The sequence below is a fragment of the Orycteropus afer genome, unplaced genomic scaffold (assembly GCF_000298275.1).
Source record: "Orycteropus afer afer isolate SDZICR_OR568_19922 unplaced genomic scaffold, OryAfe1.0 scaffold00031, whole genome shotgun sequence".
NCBI classification, from domain to species: Eukaryota; Metazoa; Chordata; class Mammalia; order Tubulidentata; family Orycteropodidae; genus Orycteropus; species Orycteropus afer.
The window spans coordinates 11,232,780-11,251,927 of record NW_006921618.1 but is presented as its reverse complement, the minus strand read 5'-3'; the positions used below and the strand labels follow the sequence as shown (position 1 = coordinate 11,251,927).

Sequence of the window (19,148 nt, the reverse complement as noted above, 5' to 3'; positions counted from 1 at the left end):
AACCAGAAGGCTGGGGGTTCAAAGCCACCAGCCACTCCTCGGAAGGAAGGTTGAACTACTACTACTTCTACTACTACTTCCGTAGTGTACTGCCTTGGAAACCCAAGGAGGGGTCTCTATGAGTCAGGTCCAACTCGATGGTACATAACAACAACTACAATGGCTAATGATCATGAACATTTCTTCATGTGTTTGTTGGCCGCATGAATATTCTCTCTGGTGAAATGTCTATTCATGTCTTCTGCCCATTTTTAAATTAGATTATTTGTCTTTTTGGTGTTGAGGTGTTGGAGTTTTTTTTTTTTTTAATAAATTCTAGAGATAAGTCCCTTGTCAGCTATGTCTTTGCCAAATATTTTTTCCCAGTCTGTTGGTTCTCTTTTTACTCTTTTGGAGAAGTCTTTTGAAGCACATATGTGGTAGTTATGTTTGTGTGTCAACTTGGCTGGGCCTGATTGAGTGGCTGGGCAGATGGTGGTAGTTATTCCCCATGATGAGACTGGCAATCAACTCCATGGTGGGATCTACCACAAGCAGCTGAGTAGCTGCCTTTGGGATGTACAGCTGCTTCCTGTATATAAGGAGAAGCCTTGGGAATGGTCTCTACCCTATGGCACGCTTGGACCCTGCATGTAGCCGTTTTGTTCAGCAGCCTGCCATGCTCTGCCGACCTTGGGACTTACAATGGACTTGAATTAATGGCCTGCTGTGTGGTTTGGTAACATCAGGACTGTGCCTTTTTGTCAACCTTGGGTTTTTCAGCCTCAGCAGCCAGCAGCTGTCTGAGTGAAGAAACACCTCTAGTTCCAGTGGGCTGGGAGCAGGAGGCAGAAGTGAACCCCAACATTGAGGGGCTTTCACCCAGCCTCAAGAGCCTGGCACTTGAACGTGGACTTAAAGCCTCCAAATTTTAAGAATAAACTTCTGTTTGTTAAGGCCGCCCCATTTGTGGTATATTCTTGTCAGAGCAGTACTAGGTAACCAGAACAACATACAAATTTAATTTTTAGAAGGTCTCATTCATCTAGTTTATCTTCTGCTGTTTCTGCATTTTGGGTTATACTTGACAGTCTATTTATGCCATAAATCAGGGCCCCTAAATTTGCTCCTGTTTTTTCCTTGAGGAACTTTATAGTTTTAGGTTTCACATTTAAGTCTTTGATCCATCTGGAGTTAGTTTTTGTGTATGCTGTGAGGTATGGGATCTCGTTTTATTTTTCTGCAAATGGATACCTAGTTTTGCCAGCACCCATCTCTTAAAGAGACCATTTCTTCCCCATTTAATGGATTTGGCTGAAGATAATCTCACATATGTACTTGTTCTACAAAAAAACAAATAAATAAATAAAATCCAAAGTTTTATGTTTGGGAAGTCTCAGGTTGTTAATCCAGAAGCTCCAGGACCCTGTTCTTTTCTTCTTTGAGGGTTCCAGCCTCCATGTCTCAGCTTGGCTCTCCTCGCAGTCCCAAGATGGTGATAGCAGTTTCAGGCACCACAGACCAATAGTGTCAGGGGTTGGCTAGTGAGGAGGAAAGGGGAATGGCAATGCTACGAGTGTCTGCTTCAGAGCAGACGTGACTTGCCCAAGGTGGGTCTGCTGGTCAGAGATGGAGTAATTCCTATGACACGTGGAGGCATTTGCCTTGCCTGATATTCCTCCAACATCATTATTATCCTCTTTTCACAGAGAAAACTGAGCCCCTTATGTGGAGTCCAGCAGCCTCCTTAGCCAGTTCCATTGCTCTATTAGGAGTCTGTGCTGTAATATTATTAGTAGTTTCTATGTATTGAGACTTTATATGAGAATGAAATGTTCTTTAGGGTCTGTTTAGAATGTATTTTGGGATAATATATAGTTGGTATATAAAGTAAAAGTGTCCATCAACAGATCAATGGATAAATTATGGTACATCTATACAATGGAATTAAAGAATTCCACTCAGCATTAAAAAGGAATGAACTATTGATACATGTGTCAACAAAAGTGAATCCCAAAAGAATGATGTCAAGTGAAAGAAACCAGACATGAGAGTATATACTGTATGATTTCATTTACATAAAATTCTAGATAATGCAAACTGATCAATAGTGACAGAAAACAGATCAGTGGTTCTGGGGGAGGGGTATGGAAGATTAAAAAGGGCTACAAGGAAGGGGGTGATGGCCATGTTCACTGTCTTGATTGTGGTAATGGTTTGCATGGTGTTATCAGTTGTCAACAAGTTGATTTTGACTCCTGGCAACCCCACGTGTGTCAGAGTAGAACAAGGTTTTCAATGGCTTATTTTTCAGAAGTGGATTGCCAGGTCTTTGTTCTCAGTGCCTCTGGGTAGATTTGAACCCCCAGTCTTCTGGTCAGCAGTGAATATATTAACCATGTGCAGCAATACGTATGTCAAAACTTATCACATTATACACCTGAAATATGTCAGCTTATTGCATATCAATTATACCCTAGTAAAGCTATGAAAACGAAACAGAAATCTCATGCAAAAAAGAGTTAAGAATAGAGCAGCTCTGGGGGGTGGGGGTAGGGGCTGGAACTACCAGCTCATGCCCTTGGTCTTCCCTGACCACTGAGAAATATTCACTGAATGCTTGGCCTTCATGCAGTACATTTGGAAAACCACAGATGTTACCCACGAAGGCCAAGTGACTTGCTTTGTATCACTGAGTGCAGCAGAAGCCAGGGTTCTTCCTGTGTGGCCAGAACTCTTTCCAGCAGGCACTGGTGATTGAATGAGTGTTCACTGAGGGCCTCAAGGATGGCCCAATAGCACATTCAATAAACAGTTCTGAGGCTCTGCTCTGTGCTAAAATCTCTGTGCTTGGCTCTGAGGGGGGCAAAGATGTAGTAGGCCCTGTCTCTTGTCCTAAAGGATCTCTCAGTCTAATTGGGAGAAAGAAAGAACTGGGATGCAGGAAGAATCAGAAACACAAAATTATAAAGATGACCTGACTGTGAGATCCCTGGGCTGGAGTACTGTTGACCACCAACAGAGGGCAGCATGTGTAGGCTAAGTGGTTTCTCCAGCAGCCCAGGAAGAAATCGGGCAGAGGAAGCAACACTTTGTGATAGGAGTATTGTTTTTAAGTGCTATTGAGTCAATTTTTTACTCATAGCAACTCCATGTGACAGAGTAGAACTGCAAATAAAGGGTTTCCTAGGCTATAAGCTTTATAGGGGAGCTCTGATAGCATAATGCCTAAGGCACTTGACTGCTAACCAGAAGGTTGGCAGTTCAAACTCATCAGTCACTCCTCAGAAGAAAGGCTGGGCAATCTATTTCCGTAGAGATACTGCCTCGAAAACCCAAGGAAGAGTCGCTATGTGTTGGTTCGACGGCACAGAACAATCTTTATAGGAGATTTCAGTTCTTCTCTCTCATGGGCTACTGGGTGGGTTCAAACTGCTTATCTCTTGGTTAGCAGCCAAGTTCTTAAGCATTACTCCTTATGGTCTCCTAATGACAGATGTAGCAGGTGGCTATTGTTTAAACCCAAGATGAGATTTAAGCACAAGAACCACAATGTCAGTGTCCTTGAGCTACTAAAAACAAATGAACAAAAAACCCAGAATCACTGCTGTTGAGTTGAATCTGACTCATAGTGACCCTTCCTTGAGTTTCGCAGGCAGTATCTCTATGAAAGTAGATTACCCAATCTTCCTTCCTAGGAGTGGGGCTGGTGGGTTTGAACTTCCAGCCTTCTGATTAACAGTCAAATGCCTTAGGCACTACCCATCAGAGCTACTATTCCTTATTTCATAGTAGAGACAATGAGGCCCAGAGAGGGAAGGGGACTCAAGGGGAAAAATAGAACCAGAGCCCGGGCTTCCTGACTCCAAATTTTATCTCCTCTCCAAAGCTATGAATGATTAGCCATCACAGCTGAAGTCTAGTGTTCCTTTTGGTAGGACAGAGCCATAGGGGCTGGGACTGGGGAGGAGGACTGGACCATGAGGTCAGGACAGGGCAAGGACACAGGATGGCTGGGGACAGGGGAGAAAGCAGCCCATGCAGGCCTCTCTCTGGCTGCTGCTGGGTCAAGTGATGACAAGACTTCCTCCCTACTGGAATGCCTGGAACTCAGTGGTGACAGTCCAAAAGTTTCTCTTGCCCTGGAGTAGAGGGGAAGTTCTAGATAAGGACCCAGGGCTTTGGCCTTCCCTTTGCCCTGCCTCCTCTTTTCCTGAGGACTTCATGGCACCAAGGGCGGAAACAGCTACTCTGGGACACGCGAGGCCCAGCCTGGTCAGCCTGCCCACTCTGTGTTCTGGGATTAAGAAAACAACAATCTTTTACATTAAGTTGGCTTCTTAGGAGCTCTGGTGGCATAGTACCTAAGGCATTTGACTGCTAACCAGAAGGCTGGTGGTTCAAATCCACCAGCCACTCTTCGGAAGGAAGATTAGGCAATTTACTTCCGTAGAGATACTGCCTCATAGAGATATTGCCTGGGAAACCCAAGGAGTGGTTGCTATGAGTATGGAAGTGAGTTTGTTTTTTTTGGTTTTGCACGCAAAAGTAGCACTCACATACTGGTCTTCACTGAAAATGTTTTTTTCCTAACACTCACAATCCAGGTAGACATGATTATTTCCATTGTACAGATGGGGAAACTGAGGTTTGGAGATGTGAATGATTTACTCAAGGCCACACAACTAGCAAGTGTTCATCAAGAACTCACTTCTCTGAACTCCTGGCTTTCCCCCATCCCTACTCTGTGCTCCTATTCCAAGAGGAAGTGTTGTGTGTTGTGAAGAAAACATGGGTGCTCAGCCATTAAAAGGAGCTCTGGTAGCATAGTGCCTAAGGCATCTGACTGCTAACCAGAAGGCTGGCGGTTCAAACCCACCAGTCACTCCTCGGAAGGAAGGCTGGGCAATCTACTTCCATAGTGATACCGCCTCAGAAACTCAAGGAGGGGTCGTTATGAGTCCAATACGATTCTACAGCAGTGGGTTTGGTTCGTTTTTTTTTTTTTTTTTGAGCCACTGAACGTGGCTTTCAAGGCCAGCTTCATTGCTTACTTACACTGCATTTACCTTGGACTACTTACTTCACCTCTCTGGGCTTCAGATTCCTTATCTGTAAAAGGGGATAATATTAGTAACCACCCATCAAGGTTCACAGGAGAATGAAAGGAGATAATCACACAGAAAGTATTTGGCACAGAGTGAGGAGAAAGCATTTGAGATATGACAGCTGCTGTTTTATCACAGGTCCTGAAGGGGAGGCTGGGTCTGTGCACACACTGTGTATTGCTGCTGAGCCTCGACCCCCATCCCCCACCTCGTCCCCTGTCCTGTATCCTCACAGGCTGCCAGGACAAAGAGATGGCAGATAGCAAAAGTCATGAAGTGTGGAGCCCCTGGGTAGCTCAAACAGTTAATGTAACTCAGCTGGCTGCCAACCAAAAGGTTGCAGGTTCAAATCCACTCAGAACTGCCTCAGAAGTAAGGCCTGGCAGTTTATTTCCAAAAAATGAGTCACTGAAAAACTCTATGAACAGTTTACTTTGACATACATGGGGTCCCACAAGTTGAAGTTGACTTGATGGCAACTGGAAAAAGAAAAGATACTAATAACCACACAGGCCTGTTTGCACGAATGAGGCTGTTCTTTTTCATGTAACAAAAAGGACTGACCCAAGAGACCTGGAAATTGTTGCCAAAAGTTTAAGGGCAAGTCCAGTACTGAAAAATCATGGCTTCACAGAAACATGTGATGGGTCACGAGTCAATAGAACGATGTTATCTTTTCATGTCCATTTTCACCAGTGGTAATGGAATAGTGGCACACACTACATTGTACAAAGAAAGACCAAAGGCTGTGAAGAGTTCAGCCTTCCTCTCCTGGAGCCTGGGCCCAGATCTCACCACTGCACTTTAGAGGAATATGGTCAGACAAGGCAGGCCTGGGGGATGAGCTGCAGATGAAAGCACTTCCCATGAGGCTATGGGGGTATTAGCCAGAGCTCTCTGATATGGATGGATTAGAAAATCAAGCCAAAACTAGCTTAAATCATCACTACTAGCTTGTGTATGCAAAAGGGCAGAGATGGGTCTCAGCTGGATTTGCCTCCAGAGCCCAGTACATGGACTCCCCTCCATTACAAGAGCTTCACAAAGAGGATCCTGTCACTGAAGGTGTGAAGGTAGGAACTGGGGTTAGCATTGAGGAAATTCAGCTTGGGATGGAATGGGTGGGGCCAGCAGACTGCAAGGGCCCAGCTCTGTTCTTCAAGCTCTGGAACTCTCCGTAGAGTATCTGAGCACTCAATCAGGGCCTCTGGCTGCTGAGCCGGAGGAAAAAGATGGGCATGGAAGGAAAGGGAGAGAGGAAAGAACGGGGGAGGAGGGGCAAGACCTGCCGAGCTCCTGCTCTCACTGCAGGCATCCAAGGGCCAGGCGCCACCTAATGGAAGAACCTGAGAAAAGTGCTGAAACCAGAGGGGAAGTGAGACAGTTTAGGAGCTAGCAGCACAGACAGGGATAGACAGTGTTCCCAGGCCCTTCTATGAATAACAACACTGTATGTAATGGAATCTAAAACTATCTGTTCACATTTTTATCTTTCTGAAATCAGGTTATGTCTTATAATGAGGTGACATAAATCGTTTACTTGGTGCATCCTACAGTTGTCGGCATGCAAGATTTGATGAAAGATGGTTACAACTCCCATTGACGACAAGCTTGTGATGGTCCAGGTCCAGGCTAAGCCCTTTGTATACATTACCATATGGATCCATTCTCATTTTACAGAAGACAAAATTGAGGCTGAGGGAGCTAGTCACTTGCCTGGTCTCAGTGTCTGTGGCTGAGCAGCTTTTCTGCAGAACACTGTTGTAGACCACTGCTACACTGTACTGCTCCCCTCTCTTACATCACCAGTCAAAGGATTTTGTCGTTGCCTGACTGTCCACCTATCCCTACACTCTTCCCCTGCCATATGCCATGAGCTTCACTGGGAAAGGGAATGCATTTTGTCCATTTCATTTTCATAAAACTCCAATGAGGTGAATACTATCACCATGTGTGATGCTTAAGGTAATGTGTCAACTTGGCCAGGCCATGATTTTTAGTGGTTTGGCAGGTATTATGTAATTATCCTCCATTCGTAATCTTATGTGAGTAGCCAATCGGTTGAAAATGGAGTTTCCTTGGGGGTGTGGCCTGCATACATATGGATGTTCTGGCACACTTGCTTTCTTGATCCTGCATCTGACTCATCCTCCTGTGACCCCTGGGTCTTGGGACGTGAGCCAGCAGCCTGCCATCTGACCTGCAAATTTGGGGATTTGCCAGCTCCTATAGCCCTGTGAGTCAGCAGCCTGTTGTCTAATCTACTGATTTTGGATTTATCAGACCGTGCAACCATGTGAGTCAGGAAAAGACTCCAGCCTGATGCCAGACCCTCAGGTTTGGGACTTGATAGCCTCAACTGTGTGAGCTAGTTCCCTGAAATAAATCTTTTATTTATATATATATATATATATATACATACATACATACACACACACACACACGCTTCACTGGTTTTGCTCTTCTAGAGAATCCAGTCTAGGACACCACCCTACCTCTAGAGGCCAAGAGTTTAAATAAATAGAGCATCTAAACATCTTTTTAGGAGCTCTGGTAGCATAGTGCCTAAGGTACTTGACTGCTAACCAGAAGGGTGGCGGTTCAAACCCACCAGCCACTCCTCAGAAGGAAGGTTGGGCAATCTACTTCTGTAGTGATACCACCTTGGAAACCCAAGGAGGGGTCACTATGAGTTGGGTCTGACTCAACAGCACATAACAACATAGATAAATAAACCCACAGGATGTTTGAGACTGTTATCTTTACAGAAACACACCACCATATCCTTCTCCTGCAGAGGGGCTGGTGGGTTTGAACTGCTGACATTTTGGTTAGCAGCCAAACACTTACCCACTGGACCATGAGAGCTCCGAGGTATGGCCCATTCCCATGAGTTAATTCCAACTCAAAGCAACCCTATAGGACTGCCCCCATAGAGCTTCCAAGGCTGTACATCTTTATAGAAGCAGGCCGCCAAATATTTCTCCCATGGAGCAGCTCGTGGGTTCGAACTGCCAACTTTTTGGTTAGCTATGCGCTTAGCCACTATGCCACTAGGGCTTCTTTTGTTACCACCAGTGGCCCTATTATAGGGAGCTCCGGTGGTACTGTGGTTAAGGCACTGGGCTGCTAACCAAAAGGTCAGTGGTTCTAACCCACCAGCTGCTCCACAGGAGAAAGACGAGGGAATCTGCTTCTGTAAAGACAACCTTGGAAACCCTCTGGAGCAGTTCTACCCTGTCCTATAGGGTTGCTGAGGTGGAATCAACTTGATGACAGTGGGTCGGGTTTTGGTTTTAGTAGTCATATTTTAGAAAAAACCTGAGCTGTAACTTCCCTGGTTAGGTAAAGCAGTTTTAAAACTGGTAGAATAGACCTGTAAGGAGTGGCTTTCCATTTTGTTCATCAAGACTCACACTTTACATTGCAACTCAGTGTACATATAGTTTATATGCCCACCCACGCACACTTCGCCTTACTATGTGAAATTCACACTCAATTTTCTATTTCATTTTTTCCTTTTAATGCTGGCTGTGATAGTTAAGGTTGTCAAAGTGGCTGGGCCATGATTCTCAGTGGTTTCCCACTTATGTAGTTCCTCATGATAAGATCCGATTAAATGTAATCACCTCCATGAGATCTGCTGCAAGCAGCCAATCAGTTGAGGAGTTTCCTCAGGGGTACGGCCTGCTTCCAACATATATGGATGTCCTGGCAAAGATCTCTGGCTTTTTGCATGATTTGGAGGATCCTACATCTGGCTTATCATCTGACCTTTGGTTCATGGACTTGAACAAGTGGCCTGTCTTGGGGTTATTGCCTTTGCAGCCTGTGAGCCAACAGTTTGCCATCTTCCTTACCAACCTTGGACTTATCAGCCTCTGAAGCCAGCTGCCTGCTATACTGCCTGCCCATCTTGAGTTCATCAGTCTCTGTAGCTACAAGTCAGAAGCCACTAGCTTGACGCCTGGCCCAGACTTGGGACTTGTCAGCCTCTCCAACTGTGTGAGACATCTCCTTGGGATAAATTTCTCTCTCTATAAGCTGCATGGTTTTGCTTCTCTGGAGAACCCGCCTAAGACACTAGTTGTGACCCATTAAATGCTACGATTCCTACTGGGTCTCAACCTGCAGTCTCTAAAACACATCCTTCATTCAGGTAGCTTCCACCTAGAGTTTAGAACTGTCTGCTGCTGTCAAATCCTTCCCTTCACTCCTTCTGCCCCATCTGGTGGTAAGTATCCACAGCCATCTGAACATGGACGGTACTTTCAGTATTTAGCAAAAGTCAGCTTCTCCTCACCTCTACACAATTGAAATAAAGGGTCAGCATTTTGGCAAACCTGTTATGAAAGCCTGCCAATCTGTTTTATCTTAACATGGAAAGGTTTTGCAAAGCTCTTTGAAAAGTCTGTATTTCAGTTCCTACCAATACATCTTTCCTTCAAAAACAGATTCCCATGGAAGACCAATTAGGAGCACAGCAAAAACTGAGTTCCTAAGAGTCAAAAGGCAATGTATGGTATGAACTAACATGAGTCTTTCAAATGAGAAATCTTTCAAAAAGCAACAAGTACAAAGGAATTCCTGCTCTCCACTAAATGAGCTGCTCTTTCAGAATTGAGCAGAGTTGGATCCTTGGAATATTATTCCACATCATTTTCAACAAATTTGGATTTCTCTCGGCAATAAGATGCATCCTAAGTCCCAACGTTCTTCTAAAAACCCAGTTTGTTAGTGTGCCTATGTTCATTATCCTATGTGACTGCCACAATAGTAGACAGCACCCAAGTACACTGAGTAAAATAGTGGGTTATCAAATGACAGTTTAAGGACTATGGATTAATTGTAAGGAAGGCCATCAAGGACAAAGAAAGGCAAAATCCATCATTGCATGTTTGAAAAGATTCACTGGAGACAGTAAAGTAGGCGGAAAACCAGTGCTGCCACCTAGAAATCGTTTCAAGAAAGGCAAAGTGAACAACTGTGCCAAATCCTATTGAGAGGTCAAGCAGAATAAAGATTCAGAATTGATCAATTCACTCTGGCAAAACGGGTATTTCTGGTAACTGTAACAAGTGAAGTTCAGTCAAGGACAGGAATGATTAATTCAGTGAATAAATAAGACAAGTTAATAATTGGGTTGATAAATGAATGATTGGCTAAAAAGATCGAGTACCATAATGAGGTTCATTTGTCTATTCATATTATAAAGGGTATGTAACAACCATCTTAGAAACAAGATAAACTGCTTTTACTACATCACAGAATTATAAAAATCAAAAGGAAGCCACGTAAACATCCCTGAAAACTCTTGAGTTGCTACCACTTATTAACAATCAATCATGGGTGGTCACCATAGACCTCCGTTCAGTCTCTATGGAAGGAGTTCCACAAATCACTTTTAAAAACAGCCCCTCACTGCTAGAGGTGTATCTATTACGTCCACATAATTTCGTATTTAAAAACAACAACAACAAAAAACCTCTTGCTAAGTTTTCCTGAAACTAGCCTAGAAGGCATTTTCCTCCTTTTTTTGCTTCAACTACAAAAATTATAATCAAATTAACTGCCATGAGTCAACCTGATTGATTCCTGGTGATAATACTCTCCCCTTTAATTTCATATTAATGTTGTCATTTTGTCTTTTACTATTCTACCAATTCAGTTTCCTCAAATTTTCTTGCTCTGCTCATTCCTTAACCTTCATTTACTTTCTTGAACGTGCCACAACCTTTTGCCTCAGCATCTACACAACTGTTTCCTCTGCCTGAAATACACTTCTCTTACCCTTTGCCTGGTTAACTCACCCTGCCCTTGGCTATATTCTCCTGCATCCTGCACTTTTCCTCATAGCACTTGTCATAGTTATTAAATATTTTAATCACACCACCTTTTCTCTACCCAGCCCCCCGCAAGGTGCCAAGTCATAAAAACCTAGACATTACAAGATTTCTAAGAAAAGTAGGTTTCTCTGCCTAAGACAGGTAAGTAAAAAGAGTGGCAAACATTTTTAAATTTAGAAATTTATTCTGTTTAATCCACAAGCTTTATATAGCTTTAGTTTAAAAAAAAAAAAAAAAAACCTGAAAAACAAAAACAGTGAAAACAAGACACTATTTCAAAGTTTGGGCCCTTCTAGCCTTCCAAATACAAGAGCTCTGAAAACTGTATATGCCAATTGGAAGAACAAGACAAATTATGAATAAGCCATGACATTTCAAAAAACTAAATTTTATATAACTTGAAGGATCCTTCCTGGGACTAGTTAATTGCCTTTACAAAAGAAAGAGAGGAAAAAAAAAAACAAAAGCAGAATAGAATCAAATTCCAGTGTTCCAAATCAACTTGTTACACATCAATATAAACCCACAGTGTCCTGGCAAACAACATGCTTTCATTTTCTGTTTTATCCTAGAGCTCAAATCCTGATTCATTTCAGCAGAGACTCCACAGGCAACAGGAAAGATCGTGGCATTAAAATGTTCATTTATACTTTTGTGGTAGTTCAACAGTGGTCTTATTTCTGGGCAAACTTACAAACCATACAAGGTCAGAAGTATAACTTAAATGAGTGCTAAGACTCAAATGAAAAAAGAGGGAGGGGAAGAAAAAAAAAGCCACTGGGAGTATCCAGGGGCATTTAGTAAAGAAACCATAAGAATGCCAACTATATTTAAAACCCCTTTTTTAAAAAAGAGATTCTCTTTTTGGCTTAAAATTTTTTTACTCTAAATGAATTTACGTCAAAGCTGTCAATGAAAAGAATATCACTAATACACTGTGGACACCTTTTGCAATATAAATCCATGCCCCCCTTTTTTTACATGGTGAACTTCAACCTAGCAATTATTACAACAAATGTTATAGTCTAAAGCTCAAACACATTTTAGCAATTTTGAAATTGAATTGAGTACAAACCAAATAAAATTTACATCATAACAAACATTCCCATCTAGGACTGTGGGGACACTTGAGCCTTCCGCATTGATCTCAGGGCCTTCTCGCGCAGGTGCTTTTCTAGGTCATCAAGGTTATCTTCAGCTTCACTTTCAGTCTCCTGAAAAACAAAAAATAGTTATATTGTTTGTTTTGAGACTAGGATAGAAGATGGTGAGAACAGTGCAGAATCACGTCTAGGCCAAATACAGATGCTCAGGATGCTGCTGCCTTACTGTCCAGAGAGGCAGGCTCAGCCTGTTAAGTAATAGGACACATGTGACCTGATCAATGTCACTTCCTTCTTTATATTTTTAAAGTGGAAGAGACTTTAGTTTTACTTTTCATTTATAAGTGAGAAACAGGCTGCAATAATTTGCCCAAGGTCACAGAACTAGTTCTGTCAAAGCTAAGATAAGCACCTGAGCCTCTTGATTTCCAGTCCACATAATGTCTAATCAGTTTCCACAGGAACAATGAATTCAATGAACAAAATACATTCATAAAATCTACTTAAAGATGAAAGTAGATCTGGGATCAATAACTTAAATTTCCCTTGGTTTGCTTTGTGTCACCCGAGACAAAGCACTTTTTTGAAGTTAAGAGCTACATAAAAGGAAATAGAATAATTATTTTTTAGTACTAATCTACATGTGTTTCAAACCTGTTTGATTCTATTTGTGAAAATAAGGAAAAACACCCATTACTCCTAACTTCTCATGTACCTCTGGAAACAAGTTATTCTCTCAACAGATAGCTGGTTAAAGCCCAGGGTCCTAATCACACTGAAGTCTTGCTCTTTTACTGTACTCTATTTCTTGGCAAACCACCTAGTGAAGAGACTTCAAAAGCTAACCATTTTGTTTTCCCTACATTACTACTTAAGATATAATTGCCTTTCTGGTGAAATTACTTAATATGAAAGTAGTAGTAATTCCTTTGGACTGTTCTGGTTGCTAGGAAGGCTCAAACCAGAATTTGACATTTTTAACCATCCAAACTATAAGTCCAACACTTAAAATGCAATTTTTTCAAAAAAGACAATCTGATAAAGAAAATGGGCATGGATGCTGAACAGATGTATCTCCAAAGAAGATAGACAAATGGACAATAAACACAAGAAAAGATGCCTATTAAGACATCACTAGCCATCACAGAAATGAAAATCAAAACCCTAAGCTATCATTTGATACTCACCAGGATATGTATAATCAAAAATACATAATAAAATGCAGCATATATCCATATAATGGCAATAAAAATGGATGAACTACTGATTCATGCTATACCATGTATAAACCTTGAAAACATTATGCTAAGTGAAAAAAATCAGTCATAAAAGATCATATATTGTATGGTTGAATTTATATGAAATGCCGAGATATCCATTGAGACAAAGTAGACTAGCGACTGCCTATAGCTGGGGGAAAGGGATAGCTAAAGAGTGACTGCTTTCTAGAGAGATAAAATGTTCTAAATTTGATTACAGTGATGGCTGCACAGCTCTACAAATAAACTAAAAATCATTAAATTGTACACTTTAGATGAGTTAATTGTATGCTATGCGAATTTATCTAAATAAAGCTATTATAAAATAATTAAACACCTCAATGTTTAAAGTAATTACTCTAAAGCAAAGAGGGAAAGAGTAAGACGACAGGGAACCCAAATAACTGGCAGCAAAACATCCAGAAGGACATCAAGCTCAACTGGCATAACATACTACCCAAAACACTGTTCCACATCCTACGCTGGCAAGTAACAACTAAATCTTAAAAGCTTGTAAGTGGCCATCTAAATGCTATGATGGTTCTCCAGAGCAAAGAAGAATGAAGAAAACTAAAGATTCATGGAAACAGTCCAACCGACTGGTATGCCATACGATCCTCAGCCTATACGACTAAGAGACCGAAGAACTAGATAGTGTCCGGCTATCACCGTCAACCATTCAGAGGGGGATTTACATAGGAGATCCCGGATAGAGTGGGAGAACAATGTGGAACAAAACTCAAAATCATTTAGGGGGGAGGGGAGGAAGAGAAAAAAAAAAAGGGACCAGGTTTGCTGTTCTGACAGAGCCTGACAGAGCCACTGAGACTATAGTCCCTAGCTGCCCTTCAGGTCTGGAATTGAACTCACACCTGTGGCTTCCAGCCAAATAAAAGAACATATGAGGTGAATATTTACACTAGGTGGATACACTCCTTGGAGAGAACAATCATGGGAGAACAAGAAGGGCTTTGTATGCACGGGAGAACAAGGGCTGTGTATGCACAGCTCGCGGGCAGGAGTGCATGGAGGGAAGGACACTGGGAAAAGGTAACTATAGGAAGGAAGTGGGAGGGGAGCTGTTGCACTGTGGTAAACTATAGTCAATATCATGAGACAAAGTATATGTGAACTGCAGTATGGAAAGTGAATTTGCTCTGTAAACTTTCACCCAAATTACAATTAAAAAAAAAACAAAAAACAAAAAACAAAAAAACCCAACATCCAGAAGGGACTTATTAAGAAGGGAAAACACTGTGAAAAATGTAACCAATTATTCTAATTCATGTAGTAACTGTTAAATGGAAACATAATTTGCTGTGTCAACTTTCACTGAAAACACAAAATATTAAAAAGAAAACAAAAACAAACTCTACTGAGCTTCTTAAGGCAGCCATTTGTGTTCTCATCCTGGGCTGGGTGCTAAAAAATTCCTACTTGTAGCAATCATTGAGATCAGAAGAAAACAACCAAATGAACAGCCAATGATTAAATAAAAAAGAAATTAAAGAATAAAAATACATAAAAAAGATTTAGCTACTTTTCAAAATGAAGTGGTTTAGCTATTTGCATAGAACTACAAGAGCTATAGGAGCTCTGGTAGCATAGTGCCTGAGGCACTTCACTGCTAACCAGAAAGCTGTCGGTTCAAACCCACCAGCCACTCCTTGGAAGGAAGGTTGGGCAATCCTACTTGTGTAGTGATACTGCCTCTGAAACCCAAGAAGGGGTTGCTATGAGTTGGAGCCGACTCGATGGCAAGTAACAACAACAACAACACAAGAGCTATGTCCACAGAGTCCATACATACCTTCTTAGGTTCTGGCTCTGCCTCTGGTTCTTCCTGTGCTGATGTGGTTGTGGGTGCAGCAATGGCTACAGGAGTGACAGCAGCTGCAGCAGCTGCAGCCAAAGCCTTTTCCTTCTTGTGTTTTTTGTGCTTCTTGTGCTTTTTATCCTTTTTGTGTTTCTTATCCTTCTTTTTCTTCTTTTTCTTTCCGCCTCCTTCTTGGTCTGAATTCTAGAAATTCAGAAAGACCAATACAAGGCAATAAAATCAATCAGACTAAAGTTCTGTCAGATTAAAGAGATACTATTTCATTCAGAGAATTCCTAAATGTGCAAATCTCAGGATCTCTTAAGGTTTGAGGGGAATAAAAGGCCTAAGGCCAGTTATCACCAAGAAAAGGATTCCCAGAGACAGTTTTCTTAACTGGCAGATCACATTGAAAATAAAGATATTCTTCACAGATTCTAAGAGTAGAAAGGGTATACACCTCCACATGCATGGAAAAGCTTCATTGCACAATAGAAAGAGAGGCATTTGGAGTCAACTAGATCTGAGCTGATTTCTAACTCATGCATTAATTAATTATTTGACCTTAGCCAAATTGCTTAACTTTTTCAGAGTCCTTTTTATAATCTAAAATGGATATAAAACATAATAAACCTGTTGTGAGGATTCAATGGCAATATCTTTCATCACCCAGAACACTATCCTGCTATGTAGCAAGCTTTTCATAGCACCAGCCATTATTTTAAATACATATTTGTATTAATGGCATGCCCAAGTCACCATCTGACCTCTCCATGATTTGTTCTTCTTTCACTGCATATATACCAAATTTATGTAAAAGGCAGACTCTGCCATAATTAAATCTAGAATTAGTATGTTTTCTATTAGGATGGAAAAGGCACCCTGGTGGCGCAATGGTTAAGCCCTCAGCTGGTTAACCCAAAAGCTGGCAGTTTGAATTCATCCAGCAAGCTTTGCCTAGGAAACCCTATGGGGCAGTTCTACTCTGTTATACTGTGTTGCTGAGTTAGCATCAGAAAGGACTCAAGGGCACCTAACAACAATAATAATTAAGATGAGTATCTAATCACTTGGGGAGCTCTGGTGGCACAAATCCACCAGCCACTCCTTGGAAGGAAGACCAGGCAATTTGCTTCTGTAGAGACCTGACTTATGACCCACCAAAGGGGAAACATAGCCAGAATCCTAGTATTTATCTGATCTTAATGATTATTTAAACTTAAAAAAGTGGAAATAAGAATGTTACTTTTACATAGCTTGTTAAAGATAAGACTATATGGGACAGTAAAGTACTTTCCATTAAGGCTACTATTTTGCATGTAGCAAGGTTCATTTTTTATTATACAAATGTATCCAGTGTAGGGGGGGAAAAACACATAAGGAAAAAACTTTTTAACCATTCCTCTTCTAAAACATAATCACTGTCAACATTTTAGTAAATTCTTTGTGATTATTTTTTTTCTTTATACAATTAAATCATACTACACACACAATCTAAGATTCAAATTTTCACTGTATAATCTTAGATATTCCAAAATATATGGTACTTAAAACACAGCAAAAACACTAAGCTATTTTCCCCCCAGATTACTTTTTTTCTATAGTTTCTATATAGTCCAATCTCAATCTCTAAAATTTTAGAATGTAACAGTATTAAGACATATCACAAATTAGTAGGGGATTAGAATATCAGGTACTCAATGGATTATTCATGTAATCATGTACTTAATTATGCCTCTTTAAAGTTCACCTGAATCAGAAAATAACACTCCTCTGGGAAACAAAAGACAATTTTCCCCCTCTGCTTCAACATAACCATATGCAATCATAACAGAGGTCCAAAATAAGGCAGACACATACCCTTGCCGGTGATGGGCTTGGCGTTGGGCTTTTAGCCTTTTTGACCGGTACTGCTGGTGACCAATTTGTAGAGGGTGACTGAGACTGGACAGGTGATGGGGGTGCTTGGGGTTTCTTAGCCGCTGGCTCAGGAGATCCTGAGACAGATCGAGAAGATGAGACCCTCCTTATAGATTGAGGGCTTGGTGAGGCAGCCCTAGACACAAAAGTGAGTAAAATAAAACATTTAGCACCCTAAAATAGAGATCTTAAGAGTAAATAACCAACCACCATTATGCAACCAAGTCACAGATCTCAAATACTGTATAGCAAAGGTTACTGACTCTACTAACACATCAAATTTACATCAACTAAGTCTCCTGGAGAATAAACAGCTACATTCTTTCATTCATTCTATTAACAATGCTTTCTCTGTATGAAATTAGTAAATGCCAGTTACTTACACTGTGTTTAACACTGCTTTTATCAGTCTCATATGGACACAAAATAAATGTTCTATGCCACTTAGTTTAGTTTTGGAAGAACACCCTTCAATAAACTATTTATGCTATAAAGAACTATCCTGAAAACAGAAAAGGATCAGTGAACAGTATGTAGAGTTTGCCTTAAAAGTTTGTATTCATAGCTCATTCCTTTCTGTAATTTCGCAGATGATTAAAAAAAAAAAAAACCAACCAAATATAACCATCCAAATATACAAAGCTATGAAAGTTAGTAATTCTAATCAAAAAGCATAAAATATTTTTACTTTTTTGTCTTTTTAGGTTCCGGAGTCCTGGAGACTCTCCTAATGGGTCTAGTACTTGGAGAAGGGGATTGCCTTCTCTGGGGTGATGATGATGCTCCTCTTCGAATGGGGGGAGGACTTGAGGTGGTCTGAGGAGCTCGAGGCCGTGGTGAAGGCGAATGCCGTTTGTTTGGTTGTGGTGATCGGGCTTCCCGGGTAGATCGGCTTGGGGAAGACCCTTTCCTATGCTTTGATGATAATGAAGGTGAACGTCTCTTGGTGACTGGGGAGCTTCTCTGTTTGGGAGGTGGAGAATGGGAAACCCTACGCTTTGGCGGTGGAGACGGTGATGCCCTTCGTTTAGGTGGAGGAGGGGGAGAAGCAGTTCTTCTCTTTGGAGGTGGAGAAGGAGAGTATCTCCTCTGTATTGGAGGAGAGTATCTTCTAGGGGAAGGTGAGCGTCGACGTGGGGGAGGAGAAGGAGTCCTAGGAAAAACAACCATCATTAAGCTGAAAGACCAAAAGAGTAAGAAAACAGAATGCAAAGAACACTAAACAGCAATTAAGATAATACTGCAGTCAACATGAGGTATATACAATATATTCTTTAAGCAGACATACTCTACTTTTATCCTCATTTAAAGTAAAAAAATCTTTCAGTAAACTCCTGTTTACTCCAGTGACTATAAAACAGAACATTCTGGTTAATGGAGGAATTGGCATTTTTACAAGTAACTCAAATTTATCAAAAGTCATTTAACACAATCTATACGGAATCAATGTAATGGTTTTAAAAAGTATCTTGTATTGCTCTGAGGTAATAACTGTCAGCAGCAATTATCATTATATAGTAACTAGGTAACTAAATTAGCAGGATTCTACTATAGTCAACTTACTCAGGAAGTCTGTGCTTTAAAGAGCTCTCCTATGTGGTGTCCTCTCTGAACTGGCGTTTGGACTCTGTATTAATAATTAGAATTCACTGCATATAGCTTTAAAGACATCTCTACCCCCCTTCAAAGAGAGATTGTTCTATTTTCTGGTTCAACAAAACAAAACAAAACAAAACACCTCTTTCAATGGAAATCTAAGTCTACTGCTTGGTAGAATGCATCTCTGAAAATCCAACTAGTGGTTAACTGGCCTTTACCTTAATGTTACTCTATCCTAACTTGCATCTTAGGAATCAGCCGTGAATATAGCATTCAGGGTCAATTGCCTAATTTGCTCTGGATCTTTCAGATTTTGAACTCAAAAGGGGGAGGAGGAGTCCTAGGAAAAACCACCATTATTAAGCTGAAAGATCCAATAGGTGGAAAGGAAAGAGACCTTGGATAAGCAAAGCACTATTAAAGAACAACAAAGTAGGAGGTCTCACACGGCCGGATCCCAAAACCAACTATACAGACACATAGACCAATGGAATAGAATTGAGAACCCAGAAATAGAT

General features: G+C 41.1%; 1 protein-coding gene across 1 annotated transcript in view; it reads right to left on the bottom strand.

Moving 5' to 3' along the window:
- Positions 1-12,042: 12,042 nt before the first annotated feature.
- Positions 12,043-19,148, bottom strand: part of SRRM1 (serine and arginine repetitive matrix 1) — a 42,101-nt gene continuing 34,995 nt past the window's right edge. The window contains exons 15-18 of the mRNA XM_042780268.1: positions 17,720-18,184; positions 16,972-17,167; positions 15,106-15,315; positions 12,043-12,147 (exon numbers count right to left, since the gene is read on the bottom strand). Of these exons, the coding sequence (XP_042636202.1) occupies positions 12,043-12,147; positions 15,106-15,315; positions 16,972-17,167; positions 17,720-18,184 (976 nt within the window). The remainder of the gene's footprint in view (positions 12,148-15,105; positions 15,316-16,971; positions 17,168-17,719; positions 18,185-19,148) is intronic.